Raw genomic sequence first — 22,681 nt, 5'->3', positions numbered from 1 at the left:
GCCGTCTTCATGTCTGCTTCCTAGCTCTGCGCCGTGCCAAGCACACTTGGTTTGTTTCACGTTGGGTTGACCTCACTCAGGCCCCTGTGCTGTTCTTCCTGTCTCATCAACATATGGTAGGCCTTACCTTCTTTCAGGACACCTCTTTTGAAATCAGCCGGTCCTGTGTCTTTTCCCTTCATCTGAAATACAATCAGTTCTTACCTTTGATTTCTGTCTGTGTGGTCAGCCAGCTTTAAGAAAACCCAGTAGGGTAGAAACCTAAACTTTTAAAGCAGATCAGTTGGAAGTAGAGCTATTTGTATTTAAAGGGAACTTGAGAGTTCTAAACTTTATTATTCATTAGTTTAACATCAAAATGTAAGGCAGTATTTAAAGTAAGATTTTTTTTTTCCCACTCATCTCATTATCTCCACATAGTTTCATTTTGGTCTTCCACTCCTTATCATGTTTTTTGGCCATTTGAGTTATAGTGTGCATTTTTAAATACCTATTAGGTTTACACGTTACTCTTTTTAAATTGCATAGTAATTTTTAAGTGGTTTGAATTTTTAAAAGATTTTTTTGGGAGTAAGTTTTCAGTATGTGATTATTGAGCTAAAGAGTACAGATATTTTTAATGGTATTATGTGGGGAGATATGTATATATATATATTGATAGGGGTGTGTGTGTATTTGAGTGTGTGAGCATATGTATACACATGTATTTTGCTAAATGGAACATCTGATGTGCAAAAACCTATTTTTATGTTTTTAGGACTATTTTATATTTTTATTAAAAGATTTGGTTTTCAGGCGTGATGATTTGTTGAATGTTAGCCATACTGCATAGGATGCTGGTAATGTAGCAGTGACAACTGAAGTGAGCCCTCTTGGAGACGCTTTCTTAGAGTGCAGGGAAGTGAATTCTGTTCCAGGGCCTCAGCTCTCCATGTGCTGGGTTTTGGTTGTCTGTGGATACTTAGGGATTTGCAGTCTTGGTTCTCACAGGTTTGGAAGCCTGTTTTCTCCCTGTGTGGCCAAGCCATTCCTGACGGGTGCGGTGTGTAGTTATAGTAGAGTCTCTTGAAAGAGTGGAGGATATCATTCTTAAGGAAGATGGGCTTACATCTTTGTGTACATTACCTTTTTTGGGCCCAGAACCCACGAAGGGATGTTGAGGGAGTTACTGGGTACTGTATCGGAACCTTGAAGGCCAAGGTTATGTCTTGTTCTTTGAAATGTCTTGCTATCCCTGGAACGGGATTGTGTCTCATGCCGTTCATAATGCCGCATGTATTTAGTCCCTTGTAAGTGGCTAACACTTTTTTTTCTTTTTTAACTTTTTAAAGGTACTGTACCCCACGCTATAGTGAATTTGAAGAGCTTGAACGGAAATACTGGAAAAATCTCACATTCAATCCCCCAATCTATGGTGCAGATGTGAATGGCACTCTCTATGAAAAGGTGAGACTTCCTGGGATCTCTATGCAGCATTTTTGCGATTTTGTAATTTAATACCATTTTCATCTGCCCAGCATGTAGTGGGCACCAAAAAGCTGTTTTGCTGAATGGCTGTCTGGACAAAGGAATGGCCCACCACCAGGTGATGGGCTGTGCTCACTTAATTGTGGGTAGTTTTGCATGTGACTGAATTTTATTTCTCCCACTCTACATGTGAATTGGATGATATGGTGTTCTTAGCAAGGGCTGTTACAAGAGGCCGTGGGTGGTAGCTCTGATGAGTTCTAGGAAGGGTGGGATCACAGTAAATGAAATGTTGGGGGAGAGCAATGTAGTTTCTGAAGAAAAAAAGATCACTGACCAATATAATGGAAGGGGTATATATTTAAGAAGAGGAAGATATTTAGATTTTCAGAATCCTCAAACAAGATTCTGTAGCAAAAGCTGTTTTAACAAATTGCATTGGCTTAGGATTTAGTGCTTTTTGGCATAGAGAACAGCCTTAGATATGATACAAGGAAGAAATATTTGGGACTGTTTTTTGGATGATTAAAAAATCTGTAGGGTGTTTTAGGGATTATCACTCTGATTAATTTATTGTTTTTGTAAATTATTTGAAGGAAGACGTTTAAAAAGTGGATTCCAGGTTTGTTGATGACAGCTTTTTTGGGTGGTGGGAAGTGACGCTTGTAGGCATAAATCCAGAACTTACTTATAGGAAGGGGGCTCCTCGATGACCTTTACAACTCAGGATAACATTTTAGACTTTTTACTGAAGACACTGCCCAGTGGAAATAAGGGCTAGATAAGTCACAAATTAGTACACTTGATTCCCATGCTTTGTATTTTTTATGGTTTGAGAGTACTTTCCTCTTTTGACTTAAGTTTCTTTCTTTTCCTTTTTTTTAAAATTAATTTATTTTTGGCTGCGTTGGGTCTTCGTTGCTGCGCGCGGGCTCTCTCTAGTTGCGGCGAGTGGGTGCTACTCTTCGTTGTGGTGCATGGGCTTCTTTTTGCGGTGGCTCCTCTTGTTGCGGAGCATGGTCTCTAGGTGCGTGGGCTCCAGTAGTTGTGGCACATGGGCTCAGTAGTTGTGGCTTGCGGGCTCTAGAGCGCAGGCTCAGTAGTTGTGGTGCATAGGCTTAGTTGCTCTGCGGCATGTGGGATCTTCCTGGACCACCGCCCGAACCCTTGTCCCCTGCATTGGCGGGCGGATTCTTAACCACTGCACCACCAGGGAAGTCCTGACCTAAGTTTCTTTAGCTTCTGTGCAAACTCTTCCTCTTGGGTTTAGAACAGGTGGCTGTCCCTCCTTTTTCATCTTTCATGTACTAGTGTTCAGTGTTGTTCACCAACTGGTGTTTGCCCTTCGGAGGTATAATGGCGTCAGTTCCAGTGGCAGCTCTGAACAGCGAGTGAGGGGTGCTGTGGTCTTCAGGGCCATGCAGTTTCAACATTATTCCCAATCTTTGTTAGGAGTGACGGCTCACCCGTGACCTGCTCTGTGATTGGTGGGTTCAGAGCCTCAGTTTATATTCAGTATAACTTCCTCTGCAGCATGTTGATGAGTGGAATATTGGCCGCCTGAAAACAATCCTGGACTTGGTGGAAAAGGAGAGCGGGATCACCATTGAGGGCGTGAACACCCCATACCTGTACTTCGGCATGTGGAAGACATCCTTTGCCTGGCACACCGAAGACATGGACCTGTATAGCATCAACTACCTGCACTTCGGAGAACCCAAATCCTGGTAAAGTCGGCCTGCACTTGGCACTGGGGCTTCTCAGCTTTCATGTGCCCAGGGAACACCTTGGAATCGGGCAAAATGCAGATTCTGGTTCGGCAGGCTTAGGGTGGGACTGGTGTGTTACATTTTGTTCCGACTTTCAAGCAGTAAGGTGCTGTTTGAGCTCTGGTGCTGTCCCTGCCCTTGGAGTAGCAGGCGTTAGCGGGCCGGGCACTTAGTACCACAGTATGAAAACAGAAAGGTGCCTGAGTGACCGAGAGCCATGGGGGCTCTCCCACTGCTGTCTGGTTTCTTTTTCTGAACAGGCCTGAGGCATTTCTTAGAGGCAGACTTCCAAGACTGGAGTCACTTCTTCAGATGATAGCTTTCTTTTCCTCATGGAAAAAATATTTGGTGAGCAGCAGTGTGTGCTTTACTCACGAGGGGACGCAGGGCCACTCAGCATCCGCTCCCCGCTCTCCACCGAGGCTGCCGTCTGGCTGGGGAGAAATCAGAGAAGGCTCTCTCGTTTCTTCCTGCGCCCACCCATCTATCTCAGCATGTTAGCGAAGATGCTGCCTTCAGCAAAGCAAAAGACAGATGAGGTGCCCACCCTCACACAGATAGGGGACTGGTCAGGAGAGAGAAAGTGGGAGAAAAGCTCTGATGGGGAACAGTGGTTGTAATAGGTTCACACAGGAAGGTGTGTGAGCATGGGGACTAGAGAAGGCTCCCCTGGAAGAGATGACAGCTGAGCCGAGAGCTCGCAGATGAGGACGCGGCTGGGTGTGGTGGTGGTGGGTTCGGAAGGGGGACTGAGGGAAGGGTGTCTGGGTGGTTGTAACAACACGTGCAAAGACACTTGAGAGCGAGCACGGTGTCTTGAGTAACTAGAGGAAGGAAGTCCCTTGTGGTTTGCGTGCTGTGTATGAGGACGGAGGAGCGAGGAGGCCGGAGGGGACACCGTGGCCAGGCCACGGGGAGTTGTGCAAACTGTATCCGTCTCCATTCCTTTCTGGTATCTTCAGCCACATCCTTTCCCAGGGCTTTTCTTTTCTTCTGTCAGATGCTTTCCAGTTTCCAGTCTTGGAAGGGGGAAAACCCTTTTGAGCCTGTGATTACCCCCTAACTACTGTCGTAGTTCCTTCCTTAGGTGGCTGGACTTCTAGACTCTAGCTTTTGTGTCTTCACCATGTTTACTCTGAAGTTCCCTGAATTTGGACTTTCTGTTCTCGGGTCAAGAGGTTTTCTAGTTGCTATATACACTCTTTAGGTCATCTGAAGTGGTTCCTTTAGAGACTTCTGTGCAAGGTTGCCTGATGGATCAGAGTCCTTAAGGTGACAGACATTTTCCTCAGCTCCTCATCTGTTTTGTTGCATAACAAAGCTATTTGGGATGGGAAGGTTTTGTTGTGGAATCATCTTTAGAATGCATTGTAAGGGTAAATCAGACTTACTGTGAGTTCCCAAATATAAAGCTTAACAGTTGTGCAAAAGTTTTAAATAGTCTTCTATGTATTTTTTATTTTTTCTGTTTTTTTTTTTGTTTTTTTTTTTGCTGTACGCGGGCCTCTCACTGTTGTGGCCTCTCCCGTTGCGGAGCACAGGCTCCGGACGCGCAGGCTCAGTGGCCATGGCTCACGGGCCCAGCCGCTCCGCGGCATGTGGGATCTTCCCAGACCGGGGCGCGAACCCGCGTCCCCTGCATCGGCAGGCGGACTCTCAACCACTGAGCCACCAGGGAAGCCCTTTTGTTCGTTTTTTAATGAAGGGCATTTCCTATGGTGTCTAGATATGCACAGGGGTGGAGGAGTGAGTGCTTACTGGGTAATCAGTACACAGTTATGGAGACAAAGGGAAATGGGCTCAGCACATAGGGGCCAGGTCTCTGGTACCTGATCCATTGTCACCTCGTTTCCCATCTTCCTCCCTCTATCTCATCCCAGTTAGGCCTTTCAGGCTCTGCCAGGAGCACTTTAATGCCATCCTCCTTTTTTTTTTTTTTAAACTTTTATTGCATGAACAACATTATAAAGGAGAACAACATTGAGTGTGTACCATAAATCCTGGTTCATGATAAATATTCAATAAATGTCTTGTTAAATGAATGAATATAAAAGATAAAACCGCTCACACTTCTGCGTGTGCTCTGCCCTCCTCTGCCCAAACAATCTAATACTTCATTTCTCCAGATCCCTATCTAGTTCTCGTGGTTGGGAAGTTGAAAAGTCTGATATTTCAAGCTGACCTGAAAGGGGGGACGAGCCCCTCTGCTCAGCGGCCGATGCTTCTGTGTGCTTGCAGGTACTCCGTCCCGCCTGAGCACGGAAAGCGGCTGGAGCGCCTGGCCAAAGGTACGGGGTCCACTTCGCTTGCTGGGTCAGACCTGCCTGTGAGCTGCGCTCATTGCTCTAAGGTGTCCACTTGCTGTGGTCCTTTCTCAGGCCCACATGTGGGGAGTGAGCCAGACTGCCAGATTGGTTACATATCAGAGCGACTAAAATGAGAGCCTTTTCCCACTTTGTCTTGGGAAGGGACTTACTAAGTCTTAGACTGTGTTTGCCTCAATTTTATCATGCATGGGTTTATTTGACCAGGGATAGTGTATTGGTCATATTGGGTCTGTCTCTTTTGCCAAAAACCCAGATCATCAAGTCAAAGTTGAATTTTATGCTTTGGTTCTTTTTAGTGGACTCTAATAGATTTGTACCTCTACAGAGCCTATTTCACAAGAGCTTGGGTCGTGTGTGCTGTAGTTGTGTTACTAACAAAAGATTGAGGATCCCAGTGAATGGAGAAAGGCTCTAAATTGTTTCAAAGGTCTTTGTGAGAACAGAGGCACCTGGGGCAATCCCCCAAATAGGATTTGATTACCCATGTAACAGCCTACACAGGAGACAGCCCAGAGGTTCACTGTAGAACCTTAGGATTGACCTGAAGCTAGAAGAATCTGTGGAGATCACATTGGTGATTCATCCTCCTTATCATGTAGATGAGATGCACGGTGTGAGGTGACTCCAGGGTTACAGAGCCAGTGTGGGGCTGTGTATTAACTGTGCCCGTTTTCAATTAAACAGGCTTTTTCCCGGGCAGTGCTCAAAGCTGTGAGGCTTTTCTCCGCCATAAGATGACCTTGATTTCTCCTTTAATGCTGAAGAAATACGGAATTCCCTTTGACAAGGTGAGTGGATTTTGCACACAGCAGCCCTTGGCTTACACGGAAACCACCCTTTCTGGCGTGTGTTTCACAGAGGAGCTTTATTCTGCTTGATTCTCTGTACCAGGTGTGGGCCAGGGCTAATCTGTATCATCATTTGATCTCGAAGCATTAAAGGTGGGCTACCCCTTCCTGGTGCCAGAGGAGGGTCAAGCTCCCTTGAACAGTGTCATCTGGAAGAGTCATTAACTACAGTCATGGTGTCTGATGTGTAGAGGCTTTGCATGTCACAGAAGATACCAAGTCCCCAGTGGTTTTGTGACCCATCCCTGGCCACTAAGCTCAGTTGTAGCAGAGCTGGAGCACAACTTTCCAGGTCTCTAGATGCCTGCCATTTACTGCAGCTGCTTCCCGTTTGCTCTTGTTCAGGTGACTCAGGAAGCTGGAGAATTTATGATCACTTTCCCTTACGGGTACCATGCCGGCTTTAACCATGGCTTCAACTGTGCTGAGTCCACTAATTTTGCTACCCGGCGGTGGATCGAGTATGGCAAACAAGCTGTGCTGGTAAGTCCGCTGGGTTTCCTTCACAATAACTGTGTCTAAAAATGACTGGTTGAGCCAGCCAACCTTCTTAGATACACTGGCTGGTGATTAGAACATTTCTTTGAGCTGCTGGAATTCAGAAGCAGAGTGGCGGGGAATGTGCAAAAGTGCCAGCATCTTGTGTTCACAAAGAATTTAAAAAGATTTGTTCAGATTTGAGTTGTATAAAATGAGGTTTCCGTGCTTGAGTCCATTGAGCATTAAAACTACACCTACACACTGTGCTATTTCTTTCTTTAGCCACTCTGGGATTTCTCTGTTGAGGAGAAATCTTAAGGGCTTCCTTTTACATTAGGGAAGCAGCAGGGCTGGACGTTTGGCTGGGAGTAGACTCGCTTCTGTGGTCCTGGCTTGGATAGACAGCAGAGGGAAGATGGACATTGACCATCCAGGGTCTAAGCTGAGCCTCATCTCTACCCGTTCTCCATGTGCCCTAGTTAGCGCCCAGGTTGACTTGCCCCAGTGCCATGTGTCCTCCACCCTTTTTTCCCTGCTTCCTTTCATATGTGAAGGCTCTGCAAGGACGTTATGCCCTCAGCCTGTGAACCCAAACAGTTCAGCCTTAAACTGTCTTGTGTCTTTTCCCATTCGGAGGGAGGAGATGGGAGGAGGGGGTCGGGGGAGGAGCAGGGCAAGTGTCTCACCTGGAGCTCCTCTGGCACCTTGCGATAGTGCTCCTGCAGGAAGGACATGGTGAAGATCTCCATGGACGTGTTTGTGAGGAAGTTCCAGCCAGAAAGGTACAAACTCTGGAAAGCTGGGAAGGACAGCACTGTCATCGACCACACTCTGCCCACGCCAGAAGCGGCCGAGTTTCTCAAGGAGAGTGAACTGGCCCCGAGAGCCCAGAAGGAGGAGGAGTGCCCGGAGGAGGACGACATGGAGGGGGTTGAGGATGGAGAGGAGGGTGACCTGAAGAGGAGGTAACCCTGCAGCCCTCGGGCCCAGCTGCCTGAGGGAGGCGTGTCTGGCAGCTCCCGTAGCCTCCCGAGAGACTGCTTCTGAGTGGGGTGTTTGAGCACAGCTGAGGGAATGTTTTTCTTGGTACAGGCCCCAGAATCCTCAGTGAGGTGTTCAGGCCCTTCCTCATGGCTGCCACCAAGGATGGTAGCACCGCTACATGGGCCGTAGTCTGCTGGAGCAAGGCTCACATGCGTGCGAGGGCATGGCTCCCTCTGAGCCAGAGAAGCCAGTTTTCTCATTGTCATTTGAGGGCTTTTTAAAAAATAAATTTATTAGTTTATTAACTTATTATTATTTTTTTATTTTTGACTGCGTTGGGTCTTTGTTGCTGCGCACGGGCTTTCTCTAGCTGTGGCGAACAGGGGCTACTCTTCGTTGCGGTGCGCAGGCTTCTCATCGCGGTGGCTTCTCGTTGTGGAGCACGGGCTCTAGGCGTGCGGGCTTCAGTAGTTGTGGCTCGCCGGCTCTAGAGTACGGGCTCAGTAGTTGTGGCACGCGGGCTCAGTAGTTGTGGCTCGCGGGGCTCTAGAGCGCAGGCTCAGTAGTTGTGGCGCACAGGCTTAGTTGCTCTGCGGCATGTGGGATCTTCCCGGACCAGGGCTCAAACCCGTGTCCCCTGCATTGGTAGGCGGATTCTTAACCACTGCGCCACCAGGGAAGTCCCCATTTGAGGGCTTTTTGAAAAGGCGAGAGTAGTGAAGGAAATGAGACTCGCAAGGGCAGGGGCCAGGGTCCTCGGTGTCTGAGCCAGAGGATCTGTCCTCAGGAGAGTTTCTCCTGGGCTGTGTGGGGAAGAAAGGAGGAACATTTATCGGGGACCTGCTGTACACCAGGCGCTCTGCCAGGTGCTCAGCACACCTTTTCTTAAGCCTCATGTCAAACCTGTGAAGGGGGTGGTGACATCCCTATTTGCATTTGATGGAACAGGCTCCGGGAGGTGAGGTCCCTGGTCTCAGGTGGCACCAAAGTGTGAAGCAGGCTCTGGCCATTGATTTTGGGTTGTGTGGGGAGGTGTTTGTGTAAGCAGATGTATACTGGGGCTCTTAAAACGTTTGCCCTCCTCCTTGCAGCCTGGCCAAGCACCGTATCGGGACAAAGAGGCACCGAGTTTGTCTTGAAATCCCACAGGAGGTGAGTCAGAGCGAGCTCTTCCCCAGGGAGGAGCTGGGCTCTGGACAATACGATATGGCAGAGTGCCCGGCCGCCCTTGCTCCTGTGAGGCCCACCCACAGCTCCGTGCGCCAAGTTGAGGACGGTCTCACCTTCCCAGGTGAGTTGGTTATGGTATTTTTCCCCACAGCCCTAATCATTCTTTTCTGTGTTGGACGCCACATCAATGCAAGGTCGCAGATGTGACAAAGGGGAGGCGGGTCTGTGAGCAGATGGTGTGATTGGAGTGTGGGAAGTGCTTTGGTTGGGGTCACCCAGGGCGGCTGAGGAACATGGGGGAAAGGCCTCCGCCCACCCTCTGCCTGGTGAAGTGCCCGTGAATTAACTCTTACAGAGTAAGCAGCGATTTTCCAGGCAGACAGACTGAGGGGGACATAGAAGGGGCTTCCCTGATAGGAGGAGCAGGGGCCCAGGCCCAGAGACGTGCACAAGCATGAGCTGTTTGGGGAGCTGGCAGTGATTTCCTGTGATTTGAACGAGGGGTGGGAAGGGTGGGAGACGGGTGTGTCACAGGAGCGACCTGAGAAATGGGATGAGATGATGTGGAGACTGCCTGCCGCCTGAGAGTTTGCTCATTGGGAGGCGTGAGAGGCCGTTTGTATTTCAGGAGAGGACAGTGTGGTCCAGTACAGTGTTTGAAAGCGTTCACTAGGACAGTTGTTGAGGATAGATGTGTTAGGAAGGGGCTTGTATCAGTCTCGGGTCAGGCTTGGAGGATCTCTGCGTCGACAGGACCTTGGAGTATCTGCTGAGAGCCAGTCAGCACTAGGGACTTGGACCCTGGGGCCCTGCTGCCTTCTGTTGAGCCGTCTTTCTAGCCTGGCTTCTCTGGGTCTCTGCTGAGCTGCAGGAGACTTCTGAGGAAGTGACAGCTGCCACTTAACTGAGTGTCCGCTGTGTGCAAGGCTGTGCTCTCACCTTACACGCAGCAGTCTTATTTAAAAACCCTGGAGAGAGGCGGTAGTATCCTCCAGTTACAGAGGATGAAACTGGAGGCCCAGAGAGGCTAAGCAGCTCGCCCCAGATCACACAGGGACCCTGTCGGTGGTGGAGTCAGAGTTCAGAGCCAGGCCTCACTTGCTGCCCGTGTTCCTTGGCCTTGTCAGTCTGCCTTTCTTTTTTTTTTTTTTTTTTTTTTTTTTTTTTTTTTGCGGTACGCGGGCCTCTCATTGTTGTGGCGTCTCCCGTTGCGGAGCACAGGCTCTGGACGCGCAGGCTTAGCGGCCAAGGCTCACGGGTCCAGCCACTCCGCAGCATGTGGGATTTTCCCGGACCGGGGCTCGAACCTGTGTCCCCTGCATCGGCTGGCTGACTCTCAACCACTGCGCCACCAGGGAGGTCCCACTTTGCCTTTCTCGAAGTTCAGAAGCACAAGAGAAAGTGGGCTCTGTACAGTGTGTCTGTGTGTTTCAGATTATTCCGACTCCACCGAAGTCAAATTTGAAGAGCTTAAAAATGTCAAGCTGGAAGAGGAGGAGGAGGAGGAGGAGATGGAGGAGGATCAGGAAGCGGCTGCCTTGGACCTTTCTGTGAATCCGGTTTCTTTTGGGGGTCGCCTCGTCTTCTCAGGCTCCAAAAAGAAGTCATCTTCCAGCCTGGGCTCTGGTTCTTCACGGGATTCTATTTCTTCCGATTCAGAAACCAGTGAGCCTCTGTCCTGCCGAGCCCAAGGGCAAACAGGAGTCCTCACTGTGCACAGCTACGCCAAAGGGGACGACAGGGTCACCGCAGGAGAGTCATACACGAGGAAGAAAGGGGGTGTCACCAGGAGCATCAACGAGCAGGATCTGGCTGAGGTGTGGGCGCTGGGTGGGGTGGGGGGCAGGGGGCCTCCCGTGTTGGGGAGGGAGGTGGTTCTGGCACTGGGCTGCTGCAGAGTCCCAGGTGGCAGGAGAGTCACTCAGGATGAACCGCCAGTCTGCAATTGTGTCAAGCAAAAGCCAGGTGGCAGTGGGTCACTTCAGCTTGTTCTTTGCTCGGAGTTCCTCTCTCTTATCTCTGTGCGACTGTTGTTCCAAAGAATTGCCTTGCAGCCTCAGTGGCCACCCTCGGTGGATCTTCAGCTGAGTTGGGTGCATCTTCTGCCCCTCCTGGCCTTAGGGGCCAGGGTTCGAGTGGCAGTGGTTGCAGGGTTTGAGGTTTGGGGTGAGGTGGCCTTCCTTAGCCTGGACTCCCCTGGGAGTTCTCCCTCTACTCCCCTCTTCATTCTTCCCCTCCCAGTATAACACTGCTAACGCAGCATCGATTTGGAGGCCAGGATGAACTCCAGAGCTGTAACCGTGGACATGTCTGTTCAGGCCTCCTCTCAGGACACGCCGTTGCCAAAAGCTCTGTCTTTTGTTTGTTCTGTGTAGAAAGGCGTTTGGTGGGTCTGAGTGGGATACAGTGGGCCACGTTGGGTGCAGCCCTGAGTGACCTGCTCTCTCCCCAGTCTTGCAGCCTATGCGTAAGTTGCAGCCCAGGCTGGGGCTGGAGTGGGGTCACTGGCAGGTAGTAGAAGTCAGCACAGACTTCCCCGTTCCCTTCCCTTCATCTTTGAACAATTTATCGTCTAAAAGTTTTTATTATGAAACATTTTAAAAGTATATGCAACTAGAATACTGTCATGAGCGCCACGTGTACCCTTGTTATTTCTTCATATTAACAATTGGCTTGTTGGCTTTATCTTTTCTTTGGCTGAAATACTGACACTTAAAATTCCTCTAGTTTTTTCAGCAGTGCCTTTCTGTGGTTGGTTTTTCCCCTTGTCTTGAACACCCGATGTAGTTTTTCTTTCTGCCTTCTCTGAATCTTGGGCTCAGTTTCTGTAGACCCCCTTTCTCCACGTGAAGGTCCCCCCTCCCTCTCACACGGCGTGTGGGTATCCACCGTACACGTGCCTCTGATCGCCGCTCCCTCTGCACTCCTGTGGCTGCTTCCGCAGGAGAGGGCTCTTCCGCTTGGAAACCAGAACCCCTTAGGTTCCCCGTGGCCGCATCCCAGCCATCCTTCCCAAAGCTCTGTGCCCTCTTGTGCATCCTGCTGTCTCTGCAGGCCACGCTGTCCTTCTCTTGCCCTGTCCTCCTGACTTGCTTTCCTCCAGCTGCATTCACAACCACAGAAGCCGCTAACAATAGCAAGGATTTACTAGACACTTGAATGCGTTGTTCAGACCACATGTTACTGCTGAAGCAATCTTACCACAGTCAGGTTTTTTGTGGCGTTTTTTTTTTTTTTTTGGTGGTGGGGGCAATACATAAATTACAGCCATTTTTTTTCCTCTCAAATTAGGAACCAGTTAAGTTATGGATACAGGAGGCGGGCACATGCACTCAGAATGCCACTTTGTTACCAGTTAAAATGGTTGAAGAGAGTGGCTTCTAACCTGTGGCCGAATGGCCCTGCCGCTCACTTACCCTCAATTACAGATGACCCACCTAGTCACAGGTGGCCCTGGACGACTCAGGCCCCTCTCACAGAGGCAGAGAGTTTCCCACTCATCTTCTCTGTGTTGTGCACACAGGAATGCACTCACTCTGCAAAAGGCAGATGCCAGAAAATGAAAGCCAGGACTCCTCCCGCGGAAGTATGCTGGGAGAGGCTTCTCTCTGACACGCCTCTCTCGTGCAACCCCTGCTCCAGAACCGTAGCGTGTCTTGCTGGTTCTTTTTTGTTTGTGTGTGGACCTCTCAGCTGCAGCCTGATGGTAATAACTTCTCCGCTCCGTCACCTGCCATCTTTCCCACCTCTCCCCTTGACGTGCTGGCGTCCTCTTCGCTTTACTCTGTAATGGTTTGTACGCCTGCTCTGGGCTAGGACTGTGCCTTCAAGGAGCTCATAGTCTAGGCAAATAGATGCGAGCAGGGAATTCTGGTACCTGGTGATGAGCATTGCAGCACAAGTGGAAGAGTTAGCAGCTTGGCCTGGGGTTGGGGTGAGGAGGCAGAGAGACAGCAGGGGAAGGAGCTTAGCGGGAGCGTGCTGGGAGGATGAGATGAAATTGGAGCGGGAATCTAGGGGAGGAGAGGGTTCTGTTTGGTGCTGGGGGCTCATGCCAGGGTCAGAGCAGGTCGGGGGTCCACAGTGGTTTTGTTGGTCTCAGGCATATGGGATGAGAAGGCCTTGGGAAGTGTGGGTGGGCTGTGTCAGGAGCCGGGTCCTGGACTTCTGAGGCTCTTTGACTTGAGAGTCAGGGTGGGGGGCAGTGGAAGTTTCCCTGCCATGTGTTTTTGGAGATTGAAGATTTCTATAACACGTTTTTTAATACACAAAGATGCATTGAAGATTTCTATAATGCGTTTTTTAATGCACAAAGATGCATATGGTATAATACAGTGAACCAAAATACTGATCGTCAAGATCTAACAGTTGTCAATATTTTGTCACATTTGCTTCATCTGTCCTTTTTTTTTTTTTTATCTTCTTTGTGGCTGTGCAACTTGTGGGATCTTATTTCCCTGACCAGGGATTGAACCTCTGGCACAGTGAAAACGCTGAGTCCTAACCACTGGACCACCAAGGAAGTCCCCATCTGTCCTTTTTTTATTTGCTGAAGTATTTTATAGCAAATCCGGATGTTATGTGATTTCTTCCCTACTTCAGTGTGTATCTCTAAAAAATATGGGTGTTTTCTTAATCACCATGCTGTTTTATTTATTTATTTATTTATTTATTTATTTATTTATTTATTTATTTATTTATTTTTTTGCGGCACGCGGGCCTCTCACCGCTGTGGCCTCTCCCGCTGCGGCCTCTCCCGCTGCGGAGCACGGGCTCTGGATGCGCAGGCTTAGCGGCCACGGCTCACGGACCCCGCCTCTCCGCAGCACGTGGGATCTTCCCAGACCGGGGCACGAACCCACGTCCCCTGCATCGGCAGGCAGACCCTCAACCACTGCGCCCCCAGGGAAGCCCCACCATGCCGTTTTATACCTAACAAAATGACAGAAATTCTCTAGCATTATCTAATACCCAGTTCACAATCAAATTTCCCCAGTAGTCTAAACAAAATTTATTTTACAGTAGGTTTGTTTGAATCAGGATTTAATTAATCTTACATCTTATGTCTGTTCATTATGTCTCTTAAGTCTGCCTTAATCTAGAGCAGTGCCCTTCTGTCCACCTGCCACTGACTCACTCAAAGAAACTGTCAGTTGTTCTTTGGATTGCCCAGTGAAGCGTTTTTTAAGCTTTGCATTGATGTCTTGGAAGATCATTTTGGAAGCAGTATAAAGGTTTTTGGGGGAAGAAGGAGGCAAAATTAGAAACAGCAGAGGTTCCCTTGAAGATGGAATTATAGATGATTTTCACTTCCTGCATTTAAAAATTGTTTGAATACTTTTTATGAATACGTATTATTTTTATAATCAAATACTTCTCCTTCAGGACAGGAGGAAAAATGGTTTGCAAGAGGGAAATCAGTTTGGAACCTGTTCCTTTAGTCTGAGAGGTGGTGAGGGCCTGAGCTGTGAGGTGCTGGCGGGGGTGGATGGAGGGGGCTGGGGTAATGACTGCTTGGAAGGTGGGAGCCCGGGGCCGGGGGCTGTGTGGGGTGAGTGGGAGGGCAGTGCAGGGGTGACCTGGAATTCTGGCTCGTGTTACTTACCGGATGGACAGGGGTGTATCGGTGGAGGATGGAGGTGGCAGGAAAAGGGAAGGGGTTATTTGAGTGTGACTCAGGTGTGAGTTCAGCCTGGGGCATGCTGAGTGCGACCTGCTTGTGAGGCAGGCATTGGAGATGTGCATACACGCACCTTAGGTGGGTAGTTTTGGGAGTCACCCTCACCTGGAGGGTGTCGGTGGGTGTGGGAGAGTTCGCCTGTGGGGCATGTGGAACATGAAGAACAGTTTTCACAGTATGGGTGTTGGTAGAGGGCCCGGGAAGGAGAAGGACAAGCAGAAGAGAGCAGCCAGAGGTTCAGGAGCTAGGAGAGGGTCGTGTGTGCAGAGCCGGGGAGGAGAGGGTGGAAGACGGTGGCAGCCGGCTGAGTGAGCCTGCGTTAAAGAGGGGGCGGTGGGACATAATGAGGGCGGGAGGCGGGGGAGCTCTGACAGGAGGGAGGGCTGGGGTCTCTAGCAGAGGCGGGCACAGGAGAGGATGGCTGCAGGTGGGTTTTTATTGTAGTAAAATATGCATGACCTAAAATATCACTCTAACCCTTTTTTAGTGTACAGCTCAGGGGCCTTAAGTGCCTTCATATTTTGTGCAGCCATCAGCAGGCCGCAGATAGTTTTGAGGTGGGAAGAGGCAGTTGTCTGTCTGGAACAGTCCTGTGCTCATTGGGGCCCAGCTCCTTTTCAAAAGCCAGTATATTCCTGGAAACCTCTCGTTGCTTCTTAGCTGCGTCCCTTTCTCCTTCCAGTCCCTCCAGCACTTTGCTCCGTGTCTAAGACACTGTCTTGGTCTCGGTGTGGTTGTCACAGGTGAGTGAAGGTGCACTTCTAGGAGCCAGGTACTGGGCCACATCCAGCCTTGCCTCTTGAGGCACCGGCGTGGTCCCCGGGGCCTGGCCCAGGAGCCTCTGTAAACGTGGGTGGAACGAATGGAAGTTGAGCTCCAGTAAGAAGCTGACTTGAGGGTTGATTGATTGGATGGGATGGCAGACTGCCAGTCAAGGCTTGGGCAGAAGCTGAGGCACTCTGCCTGTCCCTGGAGAGGTCTAATAGCATTGCGTCTATATCTGGAAACAGCTGGGTTTTGAAAAACACCCTTGTGGGGCCCCTCCCCTCACTTTGAGCGTCCCCCAAGGTGTAATTCGAACCATCTGCTCTTTAGTTAACGTGCTGCCATCTTGTGTCAGGGGCCATGGTAAAAGGGCCCCTGGTGACTGACTGCTGAAGCACCACAAGCCTGAGTCTTCACAGCAACGTGTCTGCTGCAGAAGTTCTTGTTAGTTCAGGCTGCTTTGAAAAAGTGAGTTCCCTAAAGAAGGAGAGAGAACACTTGGTTCTTTGTACAGAACAAGCCCCGTCAGGAACATTGACCTTGACCTGGCTGCCCATGTGTCGGGGGTAACAGAGAACTCAAGAGAGAGCCTGGAGCTCCAGCTCTCTTGCTGGCAGCGGCCTGGGAGACCTTGCATGCCATCCCACCCCGTTCTCACAAAGAGCTCTGAGGGGCAGTGCTCTTTATGCCATTTTATTACTGGGTTGCCACTTGCTCGGGCTCATGTGGCTAAATGGTTGAACGAGGATTTGAACCCAGCTCTTTCTCTTAAATCCTGTGGGAAGTTAGAAATTGGAGTACATTGCAGGGAAAGGCTGTGAGGAATTGGAGGAGGAGTATTTAGCCAGAAGAGGAGAAAAAGTGGAAGGATGTTCAAATATTTGAGTAGATCTGACTGCTTTGGTCAGAGGCAGAGTGATGGTAGCAGAAAGGGCAGACTTAGACCTGGCTGGGTTGTAAGTCCCTTACGGTTAGAAATCCCATATCACCATCTCTGCGTTGCCGCAGCACCAGGCATGGTACGCTGGGCATATCTGCTGGGCGCGCAGGAAGCCCTTTGGTTAAACAGATGTGGACAGGCGGCCTCCTCCTTTCCCGAAGCCAAGTTCTGGTGTTCTTGGTTCTGACCCCTCTACCTCCTCCAGTGCTTGCCTGTAAAATGATTCGTCTCCACCTCCTACCCCCTATTCATTTTCTGTTGCTGCTTTAACAAGTTACACAAACTTAGTGTCCTAACACAAATTTACCATCTTCTTGTTCTTCAGTTCAGAAGTCTGAAATAGGCCTCATGGTGCTAAAGGCAAGGTGTCTTCAGGGCTCTGTACCTTTCTGTGGGGAGTCCATTTCCTTGTCCTTTCCAGCTTCCTTGGGGGCACCTGTTTTCCTTGGCCATGGCCCTTGCCTTCCACCTTTAAAGGCAGCAACATCTGGCCAAGTCTTTCTCATGTCACCTCACTTTGACAGTGACTCTTCTGCTTCCTTCTTCCATTATTAAGCGCTGTTCTGTTTGAATACATTGGGCCCATCCACATAATCCAGGATGATGGTCATCTGATTAGCAACCTTAACAGTTCCTTGTCATGTTAACCTAACGTATTCACAGGGATTATTAGGACTCTGCATCTTTGGGGGACAAGCTTCTTCGCCCATAAAACCATACTCACAAAGCCCCTATCTTAAAAATACACCTGGAGGAAATTTCCTTCTCAAGCTACCATCTCATTCCTTTCCTGGTCTTCACAAAAATAGTCTGTGTGGTATACTCACTCCCTAGTTCCTTATTGTGTGTCTATTGGAACTTATCTCTAAAAAAGTCCTGGCACCTCCCAGTTGCTGAGTCCCTTGGCTGCTGCCTGCTCAGCTCTTCTGTAGTGTTTGGACTGTGGATTTCCCACTTGAGGGCCCCTTTCCCCCAGCATCTCCTCTTTCTTCTTACTCCTGTCCTGGAAGGCTTGGTCTCCAGTCAGTTTATCTTCCACTGATCATCTCATCCATTGCATGATTTAAACTCTGAGCCTGATGTTGAGGATTCCCAAATCCACAGCTCTTGCTCTGACCTCCTTTCTGAACTCCCAGGCTGAATTTCTTCGTGCCCCCTGGGTATTATATCCAGATGAAGGGCCCACAGGTAGGTGTTGTGTGTACCATATGCAGCACATTTAACTTGGCTAACTTGGCTTGTTACCACTCCCCCCTCATCCACAGGAGCCCTCTTAGTCTCTCTCACCTTGGAGACCCAGGCTGGAAATCCCCACCATCATTGGTTCTTTTATTCTCATGCCTTTACTTCCTGGTCTCTGCCACATCTCACATTTAGACCTGTTATCTAGGTGGTCTTCGTAGTAGGGGATGCAAGAAGATTACGGGGATGCAGGAATCAAATAATGGAACTTTATTTTTATCTTGATCCTTTTACAGTCTATTTTTGTTTTAAAGTGTTTTGTTTTAAAGTACATTAGTGTACGTAATTCATCAGTAAGTATACCTGTGTTGGGGTGCATATCCCTACATTTTTTATTTTCCTGGTAACACTGTCAAATAAATTTGGTATTTCCAGTTTGTTTTAGACAAAGAACCCCTTCTTTAAGTGACCTCTTACTCATTTATTTTTATTTATTTATTTATTTAATTTATTTTTTTTTGTCATACGCGGGTCTCTCACTGTTGTGGCCTCTCCCGGAGCACAGGCTCCGGACGCACAGGCTCAGCGGCCATGGCTCACGGGCTCAACCGCTCCACGGCATGTGGGATCTTCCCGGACCGGGGCACGAACCCGTGTCCCCTGCATCGGCAGGAGGACTCTCAACCACTGCGCCACCAGGGAAGCCCCCTCTTACTCATTTAAAAAATGTAAATCAAAAGCAGGGCTGTTGTGGTTGGAACGGAGCCCCACCTGTTCACTCTGATAGAGGCTTTCTCAGGCCTCTCTTTTTTTTTGTTTTTGCGGTACATGGGCCTTTCACTGTTGTGGCCTCTTCCGCTGCGGAGCCCAGGCTCCGGACGCGCAGGCCCAGCGGCCGTGGCTCTCGGGCCCAGCCACTCCACGGCATGTGGGATCCTCCCAGACCAGGGCACGAACCCGTGTCTCCTGTATCGGCAGGCGGACTCTCAACCACTGCGCCAACAGGGAAGCCCTCTCAGGCCTCTTGATGTACATTTTGGAAACTGCTGCTTTAGACTGTCAGTGTGGTTCAGGGCTGATTAAAGTCTGTGCTTGTGTTAGCCTTTCGTGGACTTCAGTGGTAGGAGATCCCTACCATCCCCACTCCTCCACCACATGGCACGCTGCCATGAGCATCATCACTCACGTAAGCAGGGAGCACATCCTAGTGGTACCATCTCTTCACACCTTCCTTCCCCGGGCAGACCTTCCAACTCAGTAGAGTCTCCGTAAATATTTGTTAAATGAATAGGCAAATAGACCCTCCATTTATGTTTAGAAGAGCAGGCTCTGTACTACCTGCACGTGACTTGCTCAGCATTTGGTTTTTCTTGACATTCCAAGTGTGGGCCTTAAGCCCTGGGGTTCTGTGTAGTTGCACGTGGAGTCTGCAGGCCCAGTGTCCCTTCTCCAAGGTGGCACTGCAGTGCTGACACTTCTCTGCAGCACTCGAAGGCATTGGTTTTGGTCACGGTTGCAAAGTGGCCCTCTTCCAGGCCTCATTTCTTTGCTCAGTGGGTTTTGCTGTAACCCGTGTCTCCTAATATCAGTATAACCAAGTGCTAAGTATGTTGATTAGAAGGAAGCTCTGATGTGGTATTACTGGTTCAGTCCTGTACACCTTAAACCTAATTACATTTGCTCTGACATTATGCAAATGCAGCATTAAATCAACCTTTCTTTCTGCAGCTGGGCCAGAGTTTCAGAGGCGCTCTCTGTCCTGGCTGATGTTCTCCCCTGGAGAAGAGGATCAAAGAGTACCAGCTAGAGCTGAGGTCTTGACAGTGCATGAGGAGAAGCGGCCTGCTTTCTTTTTAATGGGTTTGCAACCCCTCACCCCTTTGAATGAGGGGTGCTCTGGCCTTTCAAACCTGTTTGGCCCAGCTGCCTGGTACTTTGTAACAGGTGCTACTGGCCTCCTGGTCCAAGGAAAGGGGCCTCTGGGGCTCTCAGACGTGGACACATGTCAGTGAGCTGAAGGAAGGGTCTCTTCTTTAGAGCTGGAGTAGGTTTATTTTTGGTACAGTTGTTTCATCCTGCTTCTGAGAAGGCCAGGACCCACACTGACTAGGCACAAACTTTGCCCTAAACGGTTTACATAATCCTGGCTTACGCTGGTTTGCATGACACTTGTCGTTTTGGCTTTTTCTAAGTCAGGTGTTTTCCATGTTGGGTTTTACATTTCTCTGTGTCTCTCTGCCCCGCTCTTTCCCTTGGTTTTTATTGTAAGACTAACTTCTGCTGTATCCCGAAGTGGAGGCAAGACCAACTTGATTCCTTCTTGTGGTTTGTCCAGGTTGCGGATGAATACATGTTTTCTCTGGAGGAGAGTAAGAAGTCCAAGGGCCGTCGTCAGCCCTTAAGCAAGCTCCCCCGCCACCACCCGCTCGTGTTGCAGGATTGCGTCAGCGATGATGGTAAGTGTTGTTTTCACTCTTCACCAGAGGAAAGCCTCTCTCACTGCATCAGGACCTCCTCCGACAGGACCTCAGGGGGCCAAGCTGAGGGCCAGGGGTGGGCCTGCGGCTTAGCTCTTCTCCCAGATACTCCATAAAGGGGGTAGGATTTCAGGATATGGGATTTATAATCAGATTTCATTATACGTTTGAGTGTCTTGGAATGTGCCTAATACGGGATAATTGGATGCAAGTTCTTCCCTCTGTTAGGAGGTCCAAGGCTAATTTTTCAGAATAGCAGGTTCTGTCACTGATGCCAAGCCCTGTGCTGAATGTGTGGCAACAAAGATAACTGAGATGTGTCCATGCCCTCAAGAAGCTCACAGGGTAATGCACTGATCTAAAGGGAGGAGATGTTAATCCAGGCAGACGGGACAGTGCCAGTAACCATGGCAAAGACAAGCAGGAAGGAATACTCAGAGGACCCAGCTTGCTGCGGCTGGCTTTACAGGGCCAGGCCAGGGTGAGATGGGCAGAGGAGGAGGAGTGAGGTGGTTGTGAGCCAGAAGACTTTGCCCACAGGCGTTCCGAGCCCTGCAAGTGTTTTAAGCAGAGGGGTGATGCAGTTGGATTTGCATTAGAAAGATTGTTCCTGGACTTCCCTGGTGGTGCAGTGGTAAAGAATCCACCTGCCAATTCAGGGGACACGGGTTCGAGCCCTGGTCTGGGAAGATCCCACATGCCATGGAGCAGCTAAGCCTGTGTGCCACAACTACTGAGCCTGTGCTCTAGAGCACACGAGCCGCAACTACTGAAGCCTGTGTGCCACAACTACTGAAGCCTGCGTGCCACAACTACTGAAGCCCATGCACCTAGAGCCCGTGCTCCGCAACGAGAAACCACCACAATGAGAAGCCCACGCACCCCAACGAAGAGTAGCCCCGGCTCACCGCAGCTAGAGAAAACCCACGCACAGCAATGAAGACCCAACACAGCCAAAAATAAATAAAAAATAAGTAAATAAATTAAAAAGATTTTTACTAGGGATTGCATCTAAGAGCAGAGGGCTTTTGTCATGGCCTCTGTGAGATATGAGGGTCTGAACTAGGACGGTGGAAGTAGGGGTGGGGGAGGGGAAGTGGTGAACCTGTTGGGAGGATAAAGTCCACTGGATTGGCAACCTGACGTGGAGCTGTGAGGGTGGTAGGAAGAGGAAGCCTGAGCTGAGTGCCTCCCTGGGTTCTAGCGTTGCTTGGGGTGTGTGGAGGTGGTATTTGTTATCTCTATTAAATGCGTCTGCTCTGGGAGAGGGCACAGAGGCTGGGGTTAGGAAAACTGAGGAAGAGGAGCCTGTGAAGGAGACAGAGGGGAGTAGGCAGGGATGCAGAGGAGAACTGGAGCTCGGAGTAATCGCCATCAGCGCAGTGTGGTCTCCTGTGCTGCCCGGAGCCCACAGACCCCGTAAGATCTGCCAGTGACCAGGCCCCTTTTTACTGCTGCCTGATGCCCAGCCTCCTCCTACCCTGTCCTGTCCTTGCTTGCGCCCACGGAAAGCTCAGAGTCTCATCAGCCCTTCCTTTGCTCCACAAACCTCACGTTCCCTTTCTGATCTGATGTCGATGCCCATCTCTACTGTTTTCCTTGGTAGAAAGATCATGATAAGCTTGGTGGGGAAAGCCTCTTCAGACCTTGTAGCCAGAAGCAGGCAGACTTCCATGCATAGTCTTAGAAGCCCTCTGGGGTCTTCCTCCAGCCCCTGTGGGGGTCTCAGTTCCTCTGGGTTGCAGCAGCCTAGCTTCTTGATTTCTCCCCAATGCGCTAAAGCAATGTAGACTGTAGAAAACTGGGGAAGCAGAAGAAGTTACAAAGAGGACAGCAAGATTACCCCACAGAGATGACTACTGTGAACACTTTAATGTGTTAATCTTCCTGACTGTCCTCATCAGATGTTAAATTATGTCCATGTATGTCTTTTTATAATAACGTGAGATCATAATATACCTCCCTCAAACTTTTTATGATTAAAAAATTTCAAACGTGGAAAAGTTGAAACAATAAGATTACGGTGTGTCGCTACCAGTATTCAACAGCTGTTGCCATTTTGCCATAATCACTTGTCTCTCCCTGTGCATTGCTTATGTACGAACAAGTACACGCATACTTGCTGTATCGTTTGAAAGTCAGCTGTAGGCGTCAAGTCACTTCACTTAAAGTGCACTGATAGGCATCTCCTAAGGAGGATTGTCTCCTATATAAAATCCACTGTCATTACACCTTGGAAAGTAAGCAGTAGCTTCATAATGTCCTCTGATTCTCAGTCCATATTCATCTTTCCCTGCTCATTCTAAAAATGTGTTTTTATAGCTTTTTCCCTTTAAACCAGTACGAACCAAACTAGGGTCAGGCACTGCATTTGGAAGTTTCTTTAGTCTCTTTTAGTCTCACACACCCATCTCTCCACTGAAAACATTTTTTCTCAGTTGAGGCATAACATATTCAGTGAAGTACATATGCCTTAACTGTGTAGCTCGATGAAGTTTTATCTATGTAAACTGTAAAAATTTTTTTTTTTTTCTTTTTGCGTTACACGGGCCTCTCACTGTTGCGGCCTCTCCCGTTGCGGAGCACAAGTTC

General features: G+C 49.3%; 1 protein-coding gene across 2 annotated transcripts in view; it reads left to right on the top strand.

Annotated features, from left to right (window-relative positions):
- KDM4A (lysine demethylase 4A) overlaps positions 1-22,681 on the top strand; it is a 43,101-nt gene that overhangs the window by 5,023 nt on the left and 15,397 nt on the right. For both annotated transcript variants that reach the window (XM_081217158.1, XM_081217159.1), the window contains exons 4-12: positions 1,332-1,446; positions 3,001-3,194; positions 5,475-5,524; positions 6,248-6,351; positions 6,757-6,894; positions 7,606-7,856; positions 8,967-9,166; positions 10,480-10,862; positions 19,948-20,068. In XM_081217158.1, coding sequence (XP_081073284.1) covers positions 1,332-1,446; positions 3,001-3,194; positions 5,475-5,524; positions 6,248-6,351; positions 6,757-6,894; positions 7,606-7,856; positions 8,967-9,166; positions 10,480-10,862; positions 19,948-20,068 — 1,556 coding nt within the window. The remainder of the gene's footprint in view (positions 1-1,331; positions 1,447-3,000; positions 3,195-5,474; positions 5,525-6,247; positions 6,352-6,756; positions 6,895-7,605; positions 7,857-8,966; positions 9,167-10,479; positions 10,863-19,947; positions 20,069-22,681) is intronic.

This window comes from Mesoplodon bidens, assembly GCF_964165515.1.
Source record: "Mesoplodon bidens genome assembly, chromosome: 2".
In the NCBI taxonomy this organism is placed as follows: Eukaryota; Metazoa; Chordata; class Mammalia; order Artiodactyla; family Ziphiidae; genus Mesoplodon; species Mesoplodon bidens.
This window is presented reverse-complemented; position numbering and strand designations above follow the sequence as displayed.